At 42.3% G+C, this 20,864-nt stretch overlaps 1 protein-coding gene across 5 annotated transcripts in view; it reads left to right on the top strand.

Moving 5' to 3' along the window:
- cacnb1 (calcium channel, voltage-dependent, beta 1 subunit) overlaps positions 1 to 20,864 on the top strand; it is a 67,000-nt gene that overhangs the window by 10,451 nt on the left and 35,685 nt on the right. Inside the window, exon 1 of one of the 5 annotated variants that reach the window (XM_054740255.2) lies at positions 8,692 to 8,954. The exons of 3 other annotated variants lie outside the window; for them this stretch is intronic. In XM_054740255.2, the coding sequence (XP_054596230.1) occupies positions 8,919 to 8,954 (36 nt within the window). In that variant the 5' untranslated portion in view covers positions 8,692 to 8,918. Of the gene's footprint in view, positions 1 to 8,691; positions 8,955 to 20,864 lie in introns of those variants that run through there. One more of the 5 variants, XM_070551432.1, reaches the window with a different exon arrangement.

Below are 20,864 nucleotides of genomic sequence, written 5' to 3'. Positions count from 1 at the left end.
CAAAAAGCCATAGCCACTGCCCCCCCCCCCCCCCCCCCACACACACACACACTGTGTGTGTGTGGGGGGCAATTGCTGAATAATATTACGAAAGCCCTGCGTAGCTGACGTACTAGAAATCTTATCAAAAGGACAAGCAGAGACACTAACAGGACACCTGAACAACATAGGCGACACAGACGACATAAAATGTACAAATGATGAAGAAATAAAAGGCAGCATAACATTTATAGACCTGAAAATAAGCAGACTAAAAGACGGGCTACTGAATATAAACACACACAGACCAATATTTATTATGGACATCGGAACATCCTACTATACATAAAATGCCAGTGATCAGAACATTGTATCACCGAGCGAACATAACAGAAGAATGAGACCGTAAACAAGAAAACCAACATATACAAAATGATTTAAAGACCTGCGGATACCCGACATGAGCAATAAACAACAACAAACAACAACAGAAAGAAAAGAACAACCCAAACAAATAAACTGAAATCCTGAAAAACAAGAGACCAGTGATGACTCTTCCTTGCATTAAATGCATTACAGAAAAAATAAGAGCAACAATGAGAAAACACAACATAAACACACCAACAAAACACACACAACAGTTAGAAACAGAACAGTACACCAAAAGGTGAAGATATCAGCAGGACATAAGTGTGTAGTCATATACGAAACCCCATGCAGACTCTACAATAAAACATATGTAGGAGAAACCGGACGCCAACTCAACACACGAACAATAGAACATAGAAAGGTGTGTGAGAACGAAACAAGTGGAAGACACACAAGAGCAGCGAAACAAGAAGCAGAAAGTACAATAAAGAAATCAGCCGTAACAGACCACTGAGGAAAACCATACAATGGACTGGGACAACACAAGGATCATAAACACCAAACAACAAAAATACAAAAGATGGACAAAGGAAGCTATAGAGATACGGAGACGTGGACACACAACCATGAACAGAGACGATGGAGTCTACACATTGGATGGGAATGTGTCATCGGGGAAGAGAGAGCGAATAAACTAGTGACGTGTCAGTAGCGAACTAACCGGCTCTAAGTGAACTCTAAGTGAAGCGGCTCTATGAAGTGAACGAAGGGAGCCGGCTCGTCACTGGGAGCCCCCTCCCCCCCCCCACCGCTCGGGTACAGGATTGGCTCGGGGTCCTTCGACTGCCGATGACGTCACATCACTGCAAATCTACTCGGCTTTCACACACACGTTTTGGAAAGACATCAGCAGTTTTATCAATAAATTCTTGTTTGTTAACACCTGAATGTTTTCTTTATAATTGTAATTTGTTAATAAAACACCATATTATCTTTGTTTTGTAAAGAATGTGAAACTGCATAAAACCAACATCATACTGACAAAAACTAGAACAATTCTTATATGTGAAGCCATATCTGTTTGTATTAATGTGGAGTTTGTCTGTATATTTCCTTAGTTGTTATCTAAATACATTCTTTGGTTCAAAATATTGCTTGGTGTCTTTCAATAAAGTTCTTATATTTTATTTTGCCCCATTTCATCAACATCAAGAGCTTTTGAGGGTCACCGTTTATCATTTGCTTATATTTTACATTTCCTTTGGAAATTCACACATATTTTCTCCAAAAAGTGTTGATTTTTGGACTACAGGACTACAACAGCTAAGACTACGACCGCAAATTTGTCCTGACCAATCAAAATCATAACGTGATAACGTCACTTCCGTAAGCTTCATGTTCAGCCAATCGACTACTTTGACGTCATCGGTAGTCGAAGGACCTCGAGCCGATAATGCACCGAGACCAGAATTCCCATCACAAGAATAAACGGAAAAGGAAGTGATGCCGCCAACAGCGGCGAGCTCTGAAGATGACTGCAGAAGTGATCAAAACATCAGCAAAAAAGATGGTAAAACAGCTCGTTTTCTGCGTTAAAAAATACCCAAGTAATGAAGTTAAAAGAAACCCACAGTGTACATAGAAAAGAAACCTAAAACGGATTTTTATTTTTTAGAAATTCTACCTTTTATATCAGTTATTACATTTTATAATGTTCATATTTTAGTATTATATTTTGTTTTTATGTATTTCAGTAAAACCAACTTTTGGTTGAACTTCACACTTAGTACATCTGTAATAACTTATCTCTATAACTTATAAGACATGTCTATACACTCCCCAGTATTTAGACTTTAAATTTATACATTAATACTGAATATTAATAAGTTCAATTGAACATGAGTTCATATTTTTAAATATATTAAAGAACTAATATTTATTTTAAAATTTGGCTACTTGCCAAAAATATTGAAAATGTGGTTGATTTGGCATCTTGTTTTGCTCAATAATCCACCATGTCAATAATTAATACCAGCAGGAAACAAGGAAACTTTAATCTGATGCTTCTGCAGTTTCCATAGTTACCATAAGTAGTCTTCTGCATATAGAAGGGGCTGTGGGCCCAGAGCTGAAGCACAGCAGAGAGGGAGGGGAGGGGCTACCAGTATTTTTATTTCATTCTTCAGGTAAAGTTTACTTATTGTATTAAGATAATTTGATTTCTGATAAAACATCTCAAAACCAATTCTGTAAGCATGCTCAAGTCTGGTCCATTTATTATTATTATTATTATTATTATTATTATTATTATTATTGTTGTTGTTGTTATTATAATAATAATACATTTTATTTGAAGCACCTTTGTAAAAACTCAAGGCACAGTAAAAGGAAATAAAAACACACTTAAAAACATTTAAGTGTAATTATAACAAACATAAAAACAAACTAGACTATAATATTGGATCATGATTTGTTTTTCATACTCATGTTTGCTGATAATTGAGTATTTTATTGTTAGATTGAGTTCAAGACCTCCCAGTCTCCCTGTACTTACAATATTTATCTCTCTGGTCGAGTTTCTAGGTTGCTTTTTCATCTGCAATGATGGCATTCTCTTTTTTCACTGTTATTATCAAGTCATTCACTGTCTACAATTTAGATAATCTGAGTGCCAAAAACCCCTTTATTTTCTTGTCTATAAACTAGACACATCTTCCTCTCTGCCCACTGTCTGGACGCAGTGAGATGGCATCACCAGTAACAGCAGTGAAGCAGCTGTGATACAGATTCCATCGATGCTAGACATCATTCCTCAGTCATTAGCCCACTGTAATCCCCTCTGACCTTGCTCCTTCTTGGCATGTGCATGTATTGTCTCCTTTAATCGGAAATTCTGAAAATAGTTTGTCCTTTAGATGGTAGGCTTCAAACATCACATTGCATTCCTTGTATTCAACATTTCCTAAAGCCAAGTTGTGTCACAGCTGAACGATCGTCACCACCCCACATGTTCGGCCTGACCTCTTCATTTGAGGAAACGACGTGCTCAAATATGACATTTATCCGTGTGGTTCTGGCGTTGCTTTAGAAAAAAAAAATTAAATCTTATCTCTGTTGGTGAACACAGGGAGCTGAAGTCTCCCATGGTTTCTAAAGGTTAGCTGCGTTCTCGCCTGCACATATTGCCCTTCTCACCGCCTTGTCCTTCATTAACCCACAGTGGAGATGAGCCACGTGCACTTTCAGCAAACAGGATTTATAACTCTCACTCGGTGCGAGGACCACTAGCTATGTTCTTTTGTCAATGCACAACATTTTGCAAATTAATACCTGCAGAGTGAAACCCCAGGATCAGTGTTCTTCTACTAAAAACACAAAGAAGCCCTGTATAGATTTTTGTAAATATAGCCTATACTAGCGGAGCGATGACTGAAAGCACAGCCCTGTATAGGCTTAGCAGTCTCACACACACCCACGCAAGCACACGCTCATTATTTTTGCACACACACACACACTCGGACACACAAATGCACAAGACTCATAATCAACCAACGGCAGAGCCGGCTGGTACACTCGGCCTGGTTTCCATAGCAACCAGGCTACTGAATCTTCCCCTGTGTGCAAGCATGGTGGGATGGATAGACGAAGCAGAGGATGTTTCGATGGGCTTGTGTTTGCTCATGTGCTCGTGTGTCGGCGTGAGTGGGTGTGGCTTACGTCTTTGTGCCTCATTAGTTTGTGTGTCAAGTTCAACAAAAACACGCTCCGTCTATTGGTGTGCAAAAAAATAAATAAAACGTCCGAGGCCGTCTGCTGCTGCTGTTTGACCAAATCAGAATGTTTCCTGGTGCTCAGACTAGACGTTAGGAAGCTGTTAATGAAAAAAACAACCAGTAATGAAGAGTTCAGATTTGATCTCACAGAAGACAGACAACAGGCAGAATGTAAAGGAAATTGACCGATTCAATTCATTAATACAGATTCCAGCAAGACAACCCAACATTTTAAATAGTTTTAAGCATGATGCTGCAGGTAAATCAAGACGGATTAAGATGATACACTTAGTTATTCTACAAAAATGATCCTAATAACAACTTAAAGACAGTTTCTCTTTGCAAGTCACCCAGCCTTTCCACTGGCTGCTTAAGCGGCGGGTAACAAGGTGTGCTTTTCCCGAAAACTCCCTTTCTACCAGAAGCGTTTCAGATGTCAAACGGCAGCAAAAGTATTCCACACAGCTGCAACCCCGAAATCTCGAAATCACCAGAACGTTTCTAGACCATGCGTGATTTTGAAAGTTCACGATAACAAGCAAAGAGAATGGCGGCATTTATCCAAACACCGTAAATCCTCTAATATTAGCCTGTATTCAATTAACTGCCGGGTATCATATTTTGGCCGGTGTCGGAGTCGGCGGAGGTGAATAATGGCTGGTATTTTATTGTGGCCGGGTGGAATGTGGTAACAAGCAAGTACTACGGGGGAGGGGGGGGGGGGGGGTTGTGTCATCGTCTCACTTTTGATTTGCCAGTGATGGACCGCGAGGGTAACTTTAACCGTGCGGAGACGAAGAGGCGTCGAAAATTTGAAATCAAGTTCAAAGAGAACGTGCTGATTATGCTGCAGAACACTCTGGGGAGCAGTAGCAGGGGTTGTATGAACTAGTCACTAGTCGACTTCACCGCTCTATAGTGACTTTTTATGCCTGTCATCGACTAGTCGCTGTCACGTGATAATGACCGGCAAGATGCAGTCCTCGGAAAAGACAGCAGCCTGCTGTCAGCAGGTGACAAGCTCCTGCGCGTCGGGAGGCAACGCGCTGTGCCAGAGCGTCGGTACTGACACGCGATCGTTCATGTCGGCTCATTTCCTTTAATGTTTTCTGTCTTTTATTTGCGCCTGATGTGTTTCTCTGCTGTGGAGCAGGGCACACCTTGTCCTCCGGTGACGCACCGATCACTGATGCAGCCACCAAGCATGGAGCACTCCACTGTTTTTGCGGTCGGTAGATCTTTTAGAACTGCAGTCCAAAGGTAACTCATGAGGTGAATATATATGAACCCAGGTAGCAGTTTCTCTTTAGGATTGAGAGGAGATGCAGGAAGATAATAAACAGGCAGGACAGAAAAATAGTCAAATAAAAACAAGTTAGTTTTTGTACCTGGTGATTGCAACAAGCAGACACCATTGAAGGTAATCAGAAGTAAGGAACAGAAAATTAAATAATTATTTTAATGTTTAGAGCAGCAGGAACTCCGAGAGGCTGCAGGCGCATCAGTGAGTTTGCGGCCGCTGAGCAGGGGGAGGGGGGAGAGGGCTGAAGCAGAAACTACCGTTGTTAAAAGAAATGTGTTTAACTTTGAAAATGTGAGCGCTATTTTAATTGTCAAAAACTCCAGCGAACCATCAGTTCATTTTGCTCAAATAGAAATAGAGCCCTGCCTCTACTTCTGGTCCTCCTTCCAATAAAGGCCTGGAGCTCGATGAGCTTGAGTCAAATACAGACCCGGGCCTGTATTAGAGGATTTACAGGATTTAGGTTTGTGGTCTATTTTCTATTCTATTCTATTTTCTGTTCTGTTTACCTCGGCTGCAGAGATTTCACAGGAAACGGCATACTTTATTTACTAGTTAAGCAAATGAAATCTGCACTTTTATTGGAAAGTTTCCAAATGTTTTACACTGCTTTCTGTTTGAATTCCTGTCTGGTTCGATCGGAACTGTTGAGGCTGACACGTTCGGGCAGCGTAGCTCATAAAATCTGGACTCAGCGTAAGCAACGTGTACCTATGTTTTTGGGACACTTCCTAAACATAACATTTTGCGGTCGGTGGAAACGCACCTGTTCACTATACAGCTGCTAATTGTTGTTTACTATGTTATGTGATGCTTTTGCGTCTAGTGGAAAGGCCCGATCTCAATGAAATTTCCATCACATGGATCTAGTTTCTTAAATTACCTCTGATCAGTTATTAGCTACCAGGTCCTAGGACTCATGTTTGCATTCAAAACTGCTTTACTTCAAAGCATAAATTCAACACACATGGAAACATTCCACAGAGGTTCTGGTCCATATTGATATGACATCATCACACAGTATCTACGATGTGAATCTCCCGTTCTAATCGAGATCTGGAGACTGTGGAGGCTGTTGGAGTCCCAGTAGATCAGCAGTTCATGAAATATCAACAATCATGTCACATTCAAAGTCTACACCCTCTTTCTCCTCAATTTTGATCCTCAGTTTAAACTTCAGCAAGTCATTTTCACTCTAGATGTCTTAAGTGCAGTGCGTTTTGCCATGTGATTGGTGTTAACAAGTAACGGCTTGTGCCAGCAATGGGCTATTGTACGTTTCATCGTAATATATATATATATATATATATATATATATATATATATATATATATATATATATATATATATATATATAAAAGGCGCACTTAGGCTGCATAGTGAAGTGTTCACAAGGCATTGAAGGAGTTTTCCTTTTTCCTTACATGAAATTACCAATTAATTAAAACATATTATTGTTTTTTTTTTTGTAGATTATAATGCAACCAGTAACAGTTTTCATATGTCTGTTTTGCAGCTCTGGACAAAGTTTATTTAGTTTTTCATTGTCCAACAGCATGCAGAGACAGTCTGAAAGACGACAGTAGATCCTACCTCATGACTGAGCTCGGTCTACATATTAACTAGGGATGTGAATCTTAGAGCAACTCACGATTTGATTCAATTCCGATTCTTGGGGTGCCGATTCTATTCAGAATCGATTCTCGATTCTCAATTTGAATCGATTCACAATCAGTATTAACAAAGAGTGTCAGCTCCAGGATGAACTACTTTGTTGTACAAGTTAGTTAAAGCTATGGGACATTTTTATTTGACTTTAAACTGGTCATGCTCCAAAAATGCAAATTTACAATGTAAAATAAAGTGATTCTAAAACCGTAAACAGAACCAATCTTTTAACCAAAAGGCCACATTTATTTTTGCTTACCTTGTAAAATATAACAAATCTGTAGTTACCTAACAGTAGCTTTGAAAGTAATACGGTCAAATACTTTTTAAGTATGCGTAGAAACAAGTTACATGAGTAATCCTGAGTACTCATTTATCAACTTGGAAAATAAATATGAGAATATCTCAAATTTCTGAGTATGGAAAAAATGACATTCAAGTGCCCTCTTATCAGCAGATTCAAACATAAATCATCTCAATTTATGGGACCACAAAAGTAAACGGAGTACTGACTCTCCTAACAAAGATCAAAAAAGTGCATCTCAAACTTGTAACATGCCAAATATTTGAGTTCTTGGAATCGATTCTGAACCTTTGTGAATCGATTCTGAATTTTTATAAATAAGAATCTCGATTCAGGCTTGAATCGATTTTTTCAGCACCTCTAATATTCACATGTATAGGATTACTTACCAGGCTAACAAAGTCCATGACTTTTCTGAAAAATATTTCTGGACCCACATTTAAAGATTACTATCAGAAACCATGATTGGTTTAAGGCCCTGGACATTTATGGACAAATGCTGGCTTATTTTTTATCGATGAAATTTGATTTGATCCAAGATTCAGTCTGAGCTTCTCATTCTGCTGTACTAGTTGGCCTGTTGAATCTGAAGCTCCTTTTCCAACTAACTGTGTTGTCACCAGCTGCTAACACATTGAAGGAAATGGTGGGCAATCAGAATCTCCTGTCCCTATTTGAGAGGTCGCCCTCTAGTGGACAGAGTAGTTTTAAAGCAGCTATTGCTCCTGTGGCCAAAACTCTGCTTGTATAAAATACTCTTTTTGGCTACTTAGTGTCCTATTCCCATTTGGTGATCTACTTTTTAGCTTGCATTCTACTGCATTTCTGTGCATATTAGAGTTTGACCAGTTATTTTGGTTTATTTGGAACAGAAACATCAAAATAGCCGTTCAAAGGCACCAGTCATCTACTAGTTGCTTCAAACTGCTACACTCAGTTCGCTGAGCCGCACGTCCTTGTTTTGCCCCTTTTGCACTGAAACACAGACTCGTCCCTTTTCATCTGGAGGATAGACAAAGAGATGTTAGGATGAATGAGATCAGAGGCCATGGAGGAATGGAACAGAAAGAAAGAGGTGAGGGGGCTTTCCTGGGTACTGCCCAGTTCTCTCTCTCACGTCAGCTGAGGCATTGAATGGCTGACGTCTGCATACCAAACCTCCTTCTGGGTCTCAGTGCCTTCACGTCCATGTTTCTGCCCAGCCAGGGCTAAATATATTTACCCAGATTGCAAATGTAGCACAAGTCCTGCAACCTGACCCCCAGCCAGCTTCAGCTCCCTTCCTTTACACAAGGTTCACGTTCCTCTGGGTTGTGGAGGTGGGTGTGTGAACGGATTGGAGGTTAAGAGAGCGGTCCCCTAGAGGACTCTTTTTCTGGCTTCCTTTCTTATCACACACAAACACACACTCATGCACTTGTTAAACTAACATCGGAGATCTCAGGCACACACACACTCCGTCGGTGGAGCCTGGCATTGCCCCCTTGGTTTGCCGTGGTGAGACGAGCGAGGCAAACGAGGCATGGAGAGGACCGAGAGGATTCAGAGGCCTGTGATGGTAAGAAGGATCTGAACTGGAATCACCTGCTGGATATCTGTCTTTGCTTTTTCTTTTTTTTTTCCATGGAAAGATTTTAAAAGTTCAGTAGACAATTGTCCTTTGAAATTTGAAGTAGGAATTTTCCGTCATGTCCTGGTAGTGTTTTTCCTCCCGTCTTCTGTGCCTTTCCATTTTGGGCCGGGCCACAGCTGCTGGAAAGGCGCTGTGTTTTTAATTAGAACTTCCAGTCCCAGTAGCTGCTCGGTGTGCACTGTCCAGTAACCATTTCAGGGGGATAGTTTCACTGCTGTTGGGATTTAGAAACACTAGAAAACTGTAGCTTCTCGTCGAACTTTAGGATTATCTTTATTCTGATCATTATTATTATTCCACACACATCGATGTTATTGCTGCTTATTAACTAAATTAGTCATTTAAACAGAACTGAATAATAAATCATTGGTAACACTTTACAGTAAGGGTCCCAATATTAGCGTTACTGTATAAGCATTAATTAACAAAGATCCCTTTATTAACATTCCCAGTATTGTTAAACATTAACCCTCCCAGGCTCAAAATAAGTTTTGATAAAAGGACGAACAACTAAGTCCTTCAGGTGTACTTCTGAGTTTAAAAATGCTAATAAAATACGTGTGTGGAGTAAACAGGTAGGCGTGTAGTTTCTCTGGAGATAGGGGCGGTACATTCCTGAATCACTGGAAACAAGAGGTAACTTTGTGTTAAAGTAAGACCTTACCAACAGATGGCCATTAGGGTCAAAAATCTCTGAGAGCTCAATTTTCGAATAAGTATTTCATCAGATCGTTCAACCTCCAGCAAAATAACAAGCACACCAGACTCCCGGTCATCAGTGGCAACGAGCAGAAAGAAAAATGTATAAGACAACATTAGTTATGAATGGCAAACATTTTGTAAACGTTTGTTACAAATCAGTAAATGCGTTTTGTCCTCACGGGCTCCCGTAGAAGCACACATCACGGCCACATCAGAGATTTAGACCCGCTCCCATGTATTTTACACCTGATTTTTATGGTTATGTGTTACAAAAACGACAATATTCTTCAACAACACTTTGATGGATTGATTGGGGGTGGGGGTGGGGTGTGTGCTTAGTAATTCTTTTTCTAATGGTAACATTAATGCTAAGCAGTTGGCGGCACAGTGGTTAGAGTTGTTGCCTTGCAGCAAGAAGGTCCTGGGTTCGCTTCCCAGCCTGGGATCTTTCTGCATGGAGTTTGCATGTTCTCCCTGTGCATGCGTGGGTTCTCTCCGGGTCCGGCTTCCTCCCACAGTCCAAAAACATGACTGTTAGGTTGATTGGTCTGTCTAAATTCTCCTTAGGTGTGTGTGTGTGTGTGTGTGTGTGTGTGTGTGTGTGTGTGTGTGTGTGTGTGTGTGTGTGTGTGTGTGTGTGTGTGATTGTTTGTCCTGTGTGTCTCTGTGTTGCCCTGCGATGGACTGGCTCTCTGTCCAGGGTGTACCCCGCCTGATTGCCCATTAACTGCTGGAGATAGGCACCAGCACAATGGATGGATGGAAGTTAAGCAGTTGTTAATACTTTACTTAATAGTGTATTAATGCTTAATAATGCACCAATTAACGTTAATAAAGGGACCCTTATTTACAAGTTTTACCAAATAATTTTATGCATCACCATTTATTTAGAGCAGAGAGTTGCACACACCGATGTGTGTCGTCACATTTGATGAGTGAGAACGCATACGCGTTTCCACAATTTCATCATTTGTTTGATAAATACTTTAAACAGTCAAAGATTTATTTTGTTGGATCTCCAAAAAGTTTCTTAAAATATGGCTCTTGGACAAGAGATGAAAGAATTTCAAGAAAAAGTGTTGGTAGGTGTAAAATAATATGTAAAAATATTTCTGTTGTTCTTTGTAGTGATTCCGTTTATTAAGTCAAATAGTGATTTGATGGATTTTGTTTTAAACCAATCTTTTTAGCCGAGGGAAGGTTCTGTTCAGCTTTGTTTGTAATTTTCTAATTTTATGTGTTTTATGATCTTTAAAGCACTTTGTGATCATTTGTATGAAGTGTTCCGCAGTCAAAGCCTGATAAACGCCGATTGATGCCAGTTAAATCTGACATGATCAGATTTCAGCACAATTGAAAACATATTCACTTCTGTCATTAAAAAACCTTTTCAATAAATAAAACCAACATTTTTTATGAATGAAAACATTTTACTTGACAACAGAAGCAGGCTTTTATGGACCCTAACACTATGACCACCCAGCTGATAATTGAGCAGACCTTTCTGTATACTCCCGTTGTGTTTTTGTTGATTTGTAGTTTCCACGTTATCAGAAGAAGGTTACTTAAGACCTACAGGATGGTCCTAAACTCGCTGAAACTCATCTTGCTTGATTAGTTTGAGATTTAAAGGGGCATTATAGAAGTTTGAAAGTCAAAACATGTATAGAAATAGTACATTTCTTCTTCATACATTCTCCTGCAATGCCCTGGTCATGTAGAATGAGCCCTGGCATTTTTACTGTGATTGCCTGTTTTTCTGTAAAATCACAGAAAAAGAGAGATGCTCGGGTCGAGCAGGCTGCTTCATGCGCGTTCACGCTCAGGCATCGCCCGTAGCATTTGCTATCAGTAGCTTTAGCAGCAGAGAGAGAGGTAGTGCCAACTCAGCGACTTTGTCGCTGTTCCTAACGCCTAGTGATGAACCTAGCTACATTTCTGAGGACCCTTAGCTACTTTCTTCTAGATATTTCCTGCAAATTGGCAACAAAATAGCCATTTTCGCTCCGAACCGTTCTTTGAACGTTGTTTTAGCTGTCATCGTGGATATAAAAGTTACAGATAAAATTACACCATTGGTGCTATAGCTCATCTGGTAAGACGTTGGACTCTTGTGCAGAGGGACTCAAGTTCAAATCTTGATGTGAAAATGGTTCTTTTAGACTTTCTTTTTTACATTGGTGGTATATTTTTTTACAGTAAGACACCCAAATTTTTATTTGAGACTTGCCGAACGGCATTGAATTCACAGATAAAAAAGATGTGGGTTCAACTTTCATTTTGGAACAATTTTTCAAGCAAGGGAAGGGAATGATCTGAGCATGCAGGAGGACTGACCCAAGAGAAAGGTACAGAACCAAATTAATTAATTAGCTGCGTGTTCTCCTGTCCTCTGTCCTCCGGGCCACACACACACACACACGGGACTGTCTCAGCTGTTATTTTCGTTAAGGAGTGTGCACGTACAGCATGCGCGCCTCGTGCACGAGCCTACTATTGAAGCTGCCGTTACGCTTTTGGCCTGAGGGGGCAATCGTGAGCATAAAAATTCAAAACTCCGTAAAGTCCCTTTAAAGAATTTAAAAGGTCACATCAATACCTTGAAGTTTGCTGAACCATTTTGTGAAATGAGGTATTTTTTGCCAACTCCGGGTCGGGAGAGAGGTCCTACCTCAAGTGGAGGAGTATCAAGTATCTCGGGGTCTTGTTCACGAGTGAGGGTAGGAGGGATCGGGAGATCGACAGACGGATTGGTTCAGCATCTGCAGTGATGCGGACGCTGAGCCGATCCGTCATGGTGAAGAGGGAGCTGAGCCAGAAAGCCAGGCTCTCGATTTACCGGTCAATCTACGTCCCAATCCTCACCTATGGTCATGAGCTTTGGGTAATGACCGAAAGAACGAGATCGTGGATACAAGCGGCCAAAATGAGTTTCCTCCGTAGGGTGGCCGGGCTCTGCCTTAGAGATAGGGTGTGGAGCTCGGACATTCGGGAGGGACTCGGAGTAGAACCGCTGCTCCTCCGGATCGAAAGGAGTCAGTTAAGGTGGTTTGGGCATCTGGTCAGGATGCCTCCTGGACGCCTCCCTGGGGAGGTGTTTCGGGCATGTCCTGCCGGCAGGAGGCCCCCGGGTCGACCCAGGACACGCTGGAGAGGTTACATCTCCAATCTGGTCCGGGAACGCCTTGGGGTCCTGCCAGAGGAGCTGGTGGAGGTGGCTGGGGAGAAGACGGTCTGGAGCTCCATAGTTGGTATGCTGTTCCCACGACCCGGACCCGGATAAACGGAGGAAGATGGCGACGACAAAGTATTTCTTGCTGAAAAATGAGCTCCTAAAGTTCATTCTACTGTTTTCCCCTAAAAGCTCACTGATTTATGCCACAACACGATAAATACAACTTGTGATTTAACAGACTAAACCATCTTCTTACATTGGTCTGTTGTCCAGTTTTGGTGCTGTGACAGCGCTGCTGTCCCTGGTTTTGTTTGTAGACATGAGCTCTGGGACTGATTGTGACACCTTTTCTGAATCAACATGAGCTACTGACTCTTGTGGCTGAATGCCTCCCCTTCATGAAGCCAGTTTGGCCGGGGTGTATTATGAAATGGTTAAGCTTCTCTATTTTTTAGTGAAAGCTTTACATTTTGAGATCAACATTAATAAGGGATATGGGACGATAGATAGTAGGAACTACAGGGTCGTTGCCTGGTCTTAACAGGAGACTAATGTTGGCTGAATTTGGCTGTAGCCAGCCATTTTCTTCAATTTCTCTCATCAATCTGAAGAACGTTAAAGCCAGAATGATCCAGATTTCTTTGTACAATTGTACTGGAAACCCATCCGGACCTGGAGCCCTCTCATTGGGCATGGTTTTAAAGGTTTTAAGTGGAGAGTCCAGGGCCGTTGCTTGGCTATGCGTACAGAAAATACACTTATCTGTAATTTAAAGCTGTTATAGCAAATCTACAGAACAAGCTAGGTTTTGAATGCAAACATGGTCACAAACACTCACCCCTCCCCTTGGGTATCTTCCCTTAGACGCTGCAGCTGGAAACGGAAACACCTGCGATGCAGGAGGAAACGAGTTCACGCTAAACACCAGTCGCAGTTTTCTAGGTTCAAACATCTTTTGTTGTCCGTGACTTCAAATGGTGTTTTTCTTTCTGGGACTCTGGTAGTTTGTTATAAAGATGAAGGGGTAGCAGCCAGCTGTTTCTCCTTCTCTGATGTTACTGAACGGAGAACCTTTCACACCAGTGGTGTTCTGTTGTTCTGCTTGTGCATTATGAGTGGAGAAGTGCAGCAGTTCAACAAGGCCGACAACCGGATGGTACAATAGTTGCTTTCTATCCGAAACGTGTTATTGGTAGATGTTTTTAGAAAAATGTGAGAACCACTTTATAAATTATTTTTGTAATTTTTTTTATCTCCACAATAGCTACCTATTGTTAGAACGTGTTAAGAGGCATGAAAAAATGTTTTAAGCTAATTTGGTTTCTAAATTTGCAATAACAGCTTTAAGTTACAGATAACTGTATTTTCAATTTTTAACCCTAAATTGCCTTTAATAAAAAAAGTTATTGACGTACGCTTCTCTGTAACCGAATTCAAGCCAATAAATTCTGCATGTCTCTGAAAATATAATTCGTCTAACAAATTCATAAGTATTTTGTCATTTGAAATATTCAGGTCTGATTGAATTGTAGTTGTTAATGTGTGTCCTCTGATTTATAAAATCAGGGGTTTCTGTTCAGTCTGGTCATTTCCACACTATCCAGCTGGTTACCATGACACTGTGATGGATAAAAAGCGAAAAGGCCATTTATGGCCACCAGCCAAGAGGCTCAGATGAAAAATGTGTCCCCTGTACACATGGCTATCCTGTCAGACCCACATCTCCTGTTTCCACATTTATTGCAGCTTTTATTTTGCTCCTTTTGCCTCAAACTGCATTGACCTCACTCTGTATTTGCTGTAAACGTTCACCCGTCTGATTGATTGTCTTAGCATTCTGAGAAGCCGTGTCCCTCGTCCTTGCTAAAGTGTGTTGACTACCCGTGAAAAATCTCCAGATGTAGAAAAAAGGAAATTTAATCTTCACACATTTCCTTCTTTTTTTAAAATTTCACATCATGAGATGTCATAAGTGTGAAGATATTTTTATCTGTTATAATTATCAAGGTGGAGGGCTGCGGTATGTGTTAGCTCTCTGATGATAATCGCTTCTTACTCAGACGTTGTGATTTCTTACACCTGCTGCGATGTTCTGGTTGACTTTGGCAGAAGCAGATTAAAATCTTTAAACTCTGCCCCGTTGTCTGTTCCAAATACGAGAAGACACCGTAGTAATGATGCTTCTAAAGATAATCAAATAGATAATTGATCACTGAAACACCATCGTAATAAGTACTTTTTTAGTCCTGTAGAAACAAGTGAGCTTCTCTTATATCAGCTCCTCCTTTCTTTTTTATTTTTATTTTTTCTTGCTACAGTTTTAAAGCTGTTATAGCAAATCTACAGAACAAGCTAGGTTTTGAACACAAACACGGTCACGGAACACTCACCCCTCTCCTCCAGTATCTTCTCTGGATCTGCTTCCACTAGAACCTGAAACCCACAGAGCCAGAGGAAACGACATGGTACTAAACATCAGTCACTGTTTTTTTTAGGTCTAAACATTTTTTGTTGACCGTGGCTTCAAATGGTGTTTTACTTTTTGGGACTCTAGTTGTTAAAGTTGAAGTGGTGGCAGCCAGTATCATTGAGTGGAGAACCTCTCACACCAGTGGGAAGTGTGGCGGTTTGGCGAGACCGCCAACCGGATGGTCAGATGCTTTCGGTCTGAAACATGTGATTGGCGGAATTTTTCAGACAAATTCGTGAGAAGCATTTTTTACATTTTTTCTTTTTACATTAAAGGTTGAATATGGAACACGGCAGCCACAATCTGGTGAACTCTGTTGTTCACAAGTGGTATTGCAACAACAGGACTAATTTTCAAGCTCTTGGGATGTTGGTTCACAGCTGACATGTTCCAGCACCATGTTAAGAGACAAATTGTACAGGATAAGGATTAATTTCTACTAATAAGTTTATTTTACAACAGTATTTACCATTAGAACATCTTCTGGGCCAAGAATTAGCTGCTTGACTTGTCTAGTCAGAACGTTGTAATGCAATGGTTCCCTCTAGTGGCCGGTAGATGTAAACATAAACCCAGTGTTGTTCCCGACTAAATAAAGTTTAGATTTTTGTTGTAAAATATAGCTTTTAATAGAGAAACTGTTCATTCATTATGCACACCTCTAAATGCCCCGTGGAGGTTCTTTTGTTTTTTTAGATAACATTTTATTAAAATGTTCCATATTCTAATTGTTCTCATTTCTAAGTCATCCCGTGTAAGGTCAGCGTTGGTCTCCAGAATCTGACTTTGGCTCTTCTCACCATGCTTCACTTCTGTTTATCAGAGGTATTTCTTCTGCCACTTAGAGCCTTAACTTGTACTGTTCCTGTGGTCTTCCATTTCCTCATTAAGTTCCTAACTGTGGAAACAGACAGCTGAAATCTCGGAGACAGCTTTCTGTATCCTTCCCCTCAACCATGATGGTGAACCGTCTTTGTTTTCATCTCATGTGAGAGTGGTTTTCAGACCCCATGTTGCTTCCCTTCAGAGAATATTCAAAGAGGAGGCAAACTTACAAGCGGCCCTCTTAAATACTCTTTCTCATAATTGGATTCACCTGTGTATGGAGGTCAAGGGTCACTGAGCTTAACAAACCAATTTTGAGTTCATCCCAGGCAGCACACATAGGTGGGCCCTATTGAATATATATGGGCAAGCAGTATGGGTCCCACAAGGGTTTGCCCAGAAGATCTTTGCCCACATAGATTTAAACAGGCCCTGCTTAGGTTTTCAGAGGGTTTTGAATCTTTGTGGGCAAAGCCATGTGGGGCCACCGAGGAAACTGCAGACAAATCCTGGTGGGACCCATACAGCTTGCCCACATATGTTCCATGGGGTCGCAGCTATGTGTGCTGGCTGGGCAGTAATTAGTTCTAAAGGTTTTGGAATCAATAAAATGACAACAGCGCCCAGATGTATGCACCTGGCTAATTTTGTTTAAAGAATTATTACACTTTCTGCAAATCCTATAACTTTGCTTCACTCCTCAAATATCACTGTGTGTGTCTCCTATATGATATATTTAACTGATGTTTGTTATCATAGGAACCAACGATTTTTTCAGGAGAATGATGAAGACCAACAAGGCTGCACAAACTTTGGCATCCCACTGTGCCAGTTAAGAGCTAGGGATGCATGTTAAGCCTAATTTATACTTCTCCATCATCTCCACCAAGGAGAGACACGCACGTACGGACGGAGACAATTTGCCCTCATACTTCTCCATCTTCTGGGGAGTGTTGCTAAGCAATTCCCCAGCAGGACAACAAAGGGTGTAGCGCTGTTCAGTGGTATCCTGTCATGTATTAGGTCCAAGGTAGTACATTTACGGGGAACAAAATGTTCATATTTTTAGAGTTTTTCCACGAAGTATTCTTCAAGCTTCTCCGTGCTTGCCGCTAGGTACCCTCACATCTCTTAATGTTTTTGAGGGCACAATGGCGGCGCTGTAGATGACAGCAGTGTCCTGACCAATCACAAGCTTGCGTTCTCCGTCTTGACGGATGGATGTTTAGAAAAGAGAGCTCGACTCTGTTCGTCCTTGCGAGTCTTAATGCAAGAATTTAAATTATTTATCTAGATGTGGCTCATATCTTATCATTCACAATATTACCAGTAATTATTTCTTGTTCAGAGAAAAAATGCATCAGGTTAAGCTAAATTCATGATGTATTTGCATCCACTACACAAAGGATTACACTCCAGGTTTATTTGCCCTGCTGCTCTCTGTTTCTGTTTCCTGATTACACGGGGGAGGGGTTTGGTCTGTCTCTACACAAACCAGATTAGCAGAACTCCAGTCGGCAGTCATCGTGAAAAGGCTTGCTGAAACATGAACAAATGTCCCCAAATGTCTGATGTCAATGTCTGATAAAAAAGCCACAACAACGGCTATGTTTCCTGGGGGCTCTCAGGAAGGTCATCCTGCCATAAAAACCGCTGGTGTGGTTTCATCACTGCTCCATAGAGAGTGTCCTGACCAACAGCATCATGGTGTGGTACAGCAGCAGCTCTGCAGCTGACAGGAAGGCCTTGCAGAGGGTAATCAAAACTGCAGAGAAGATAACAAACACACACCTGCCTGCCCTGGACGACATCTTCACCACTCGCTGCCTTCGAAAAACCACAAACATCCTGAAGGACTCAACCCACCCTGCTAATCATCTCTTCCAACTTCTGTCTGGCAAACAAAACAAGACAATAAAAGCACGCGCCACCAGGCTGTTAAACAGCTTTTATGCTGGAGCCATCACTGAACTGAATGTTGCTGCTAGGAGGTCACACTAACAGTGAACCTGCTGGACAATTAGTGCACGACAGCACCTTTACATTTATCTAGTTCATCCTGATACCTCAACATGTTTATATTTAGATTATGTTTACTTTATATTTCCCTTCATAGTTTAGACTTGTCATATATTACCATGGTAATGACTGTGTGTGTGACTGAGCACGCGTGTGTGTTCGTGTGTGCGTGAGGCAGAAAGAGCGTGTGTTTGACATCTGTTTTAGCCTTTATTGTTTTATTTTACTCATATTTTACTACCTTGTTACGTGAGCTGTCTTTAATGAGCACAAAGTCAATTTTGTTGTCCACCCATAAAATGAGAATGAAAATGATCTTGTAAAGGGTTTTCTGGAGACCCGGAATTCAGCCACATAAAGAAGTTAAATATATAAAAAGATACTTTATTAAAGGAGTAAGGGTTTGGGCATGAGCTGGGTCTCTGCAGCTAAGTACTGTTGGAGGGGTCAGTGTAGAGGGAAAAATGTGGCAGAGGCAGAGACAGGGGGAAACGTTGGTTTGGATTGGAGAGTTCCCAGGATGTTCCTTAGACAGAAAACTCTCCCTCCTCTTCTGTCTGTGAATATGTCTCTTCTTCTGTGACACAGACAAATGTTATTATCCACAAATACTCAGTCCATAGGCAGGGTTCAGAAACAGGCAAAGGTCATCAACAGAGAGGCAGAAGCAGGCATACTTAACAGGAGGAGCAGACTAGGATCAGAAGCCGTGGTTCAAAACGGGGTCGGAGTCCAGAGGTCAGAAAAGCAGTCAAATCCTTTAAGGGCTAGGCAGAGACAATCCAGGAATGTGAATGTGGTGCAGGGCTTGGTAGATCAGAACGATGAATTGCTGGAATGCTGAGACAAAAGGCTACAGACAATCTGGCAGAGAAGCAGAGATCACTGAGGGTTTAAATAGAGGAAAGAACAGGTGTGCTCCATGAAGTAATCAGGCAGAACTCAGGTGAACTAGATGATGCTGATTAGTGCAGGAAGGGCAACCAACATGACAGGCAGAATATGAGGAACATGAATCATTACAGTACCCCGTCCTCGAGGTCCGGCACCCGACGGACCACCCGGCTGGTCAGGATGAGCAGAATGGAACTCCCAGAGGAGAGACTTATCCAGCATGTGGCGGGTAGGGACCCAAGAGCGTTCCTCTGGACCATAACCCTCCCAGTCCACAAGGTAGTGCAACACCCAGCCCCATCGCCGGGACCGCAGAATGCGACGAACAGCGTAGACAGGGCCCCCAGAAACAAACCGGGCGGGTGGAGGGGGCCTGGAGGAGGGCACCAGATGGGATGTAGACACAGGCTTGATATGAGACACATGAAAGGTGGGACAGACCCGCAGGGTGCTGGGGAGACAGAGGCGAACTGCAACAGGATTAACCACCTTGGAGACAGAAAAAAGGCCAACAAAGCGGGGAGCCAGTTTACGATTGTCGACCCTCAGAGGAAGGTCCTTGGTGGACAACCAGACCTTCTGTCCCACCCGGTACACAGGCGCAGGGGTCCTCCTCCTGTTAGCGGATCTGGAATAGACAGCAGAGGTCTCAAGTATGACCCGCACTTGTATATGACCCGTACTTGTATAGCGCCTGATGGTGATGAGCTACGATGTAGCCACAGCTGCCCTGGGGCGCACTGACAGAGGCGAGGCTGCCGAGCACAGGTGCCACCGGTCCCTCCGACCACCAACAGCAGGGAAGGTGGGTTAAGTGTCTTGCCCAAGGACACAACAGCAGAATTCTCTGTCCGGAGCCGGGATCGAACCTGCAACCTTCCGATTACTGGACAACCCGCTCAACCTGTTGAGCTACTGCTGCCCCATAGCGCCTGGCTGGCGAGTCATCAAACCCGCTAACATCTGAGGGCTGCAGCATGAGCAGACGGGACCTTGGCAGGAAGTTCTTAGAGCATAAACACAGAGGGTTGGTTACCATATACTGTATAAAAGGGAGACAAACCAGTGGCACTTGAGGGGAGGTAGTTGAGATCATACTCCACCCAAGGAAGGTTATGAGACCACTTGGAGGGGTCCTGTTCACAGAGCATACAGAGCTTTGTCTCCACCTCCTGGTTGATGCGTTCAGTTAGGCCATCAGACGGGATGAAAACCAGAGGAAAGACTGACCTGAATGCCGAGCTGGTTGCAGAATGCCTTCCAGAAACGAGAAACGAATTGAGGACCTCTGTCGGACACTGTATCAGTTGGGAGTCCATGCAGACGGAAGACCTCCCGAGCCAAGACCTCCCCAAGGTCCTCGGAAGACGGCAACTTGACTAGAGGGACCAAATGGGTCATCTTGGAAAAACGATCAACAATGGTTAGAAGTACAGTATAAGTGTTAGAAACAGGCAGACCCGTGATGAAGTCCATGGAAATGTGAGACCAAGGGTGATGTGGGAAAGGCAATGGGCACAGGTAGCCAGCGGGGTTTTGACAGGAGGACTTAGCCTGACAGCAAGTCCTGCATGCTGAGATGAACTCCTAGACGTCCCGGGACAAGGTCCCCCACAGAAGTGACTCCAAACCACTGACAAAGTCTTACTGATCTCTGGTTGGCAACAAAGGAGAGAGGAGTGACACCTCGGAAACCAGGTGGTCCGGGACAAAGAGGAGGCCCTTAGGGCAGTCTGTGGGGACCGGATGC

This window comes from Nothobranchius furzeri, chromosome 5 (assembly GCF_043380555.1).
Source record: "Nothobranchius furzeri strain GRZ-AD chromosome 5, NfurGRZ-RIMD1, whole genome shotgun sequence".
NCBI classification, from domain to species: Eukaryota; Metazoa; Chordata; class Actinopteri; order Cyprinodontiformes; family Nothobranchiidae; genus Nothobranchius; species Nothobranchius furzeri.
Note: the sequence above shows the minus strand (reverse complement) of the source record. Positions and strands in the feature narration are given on the sequence as shown.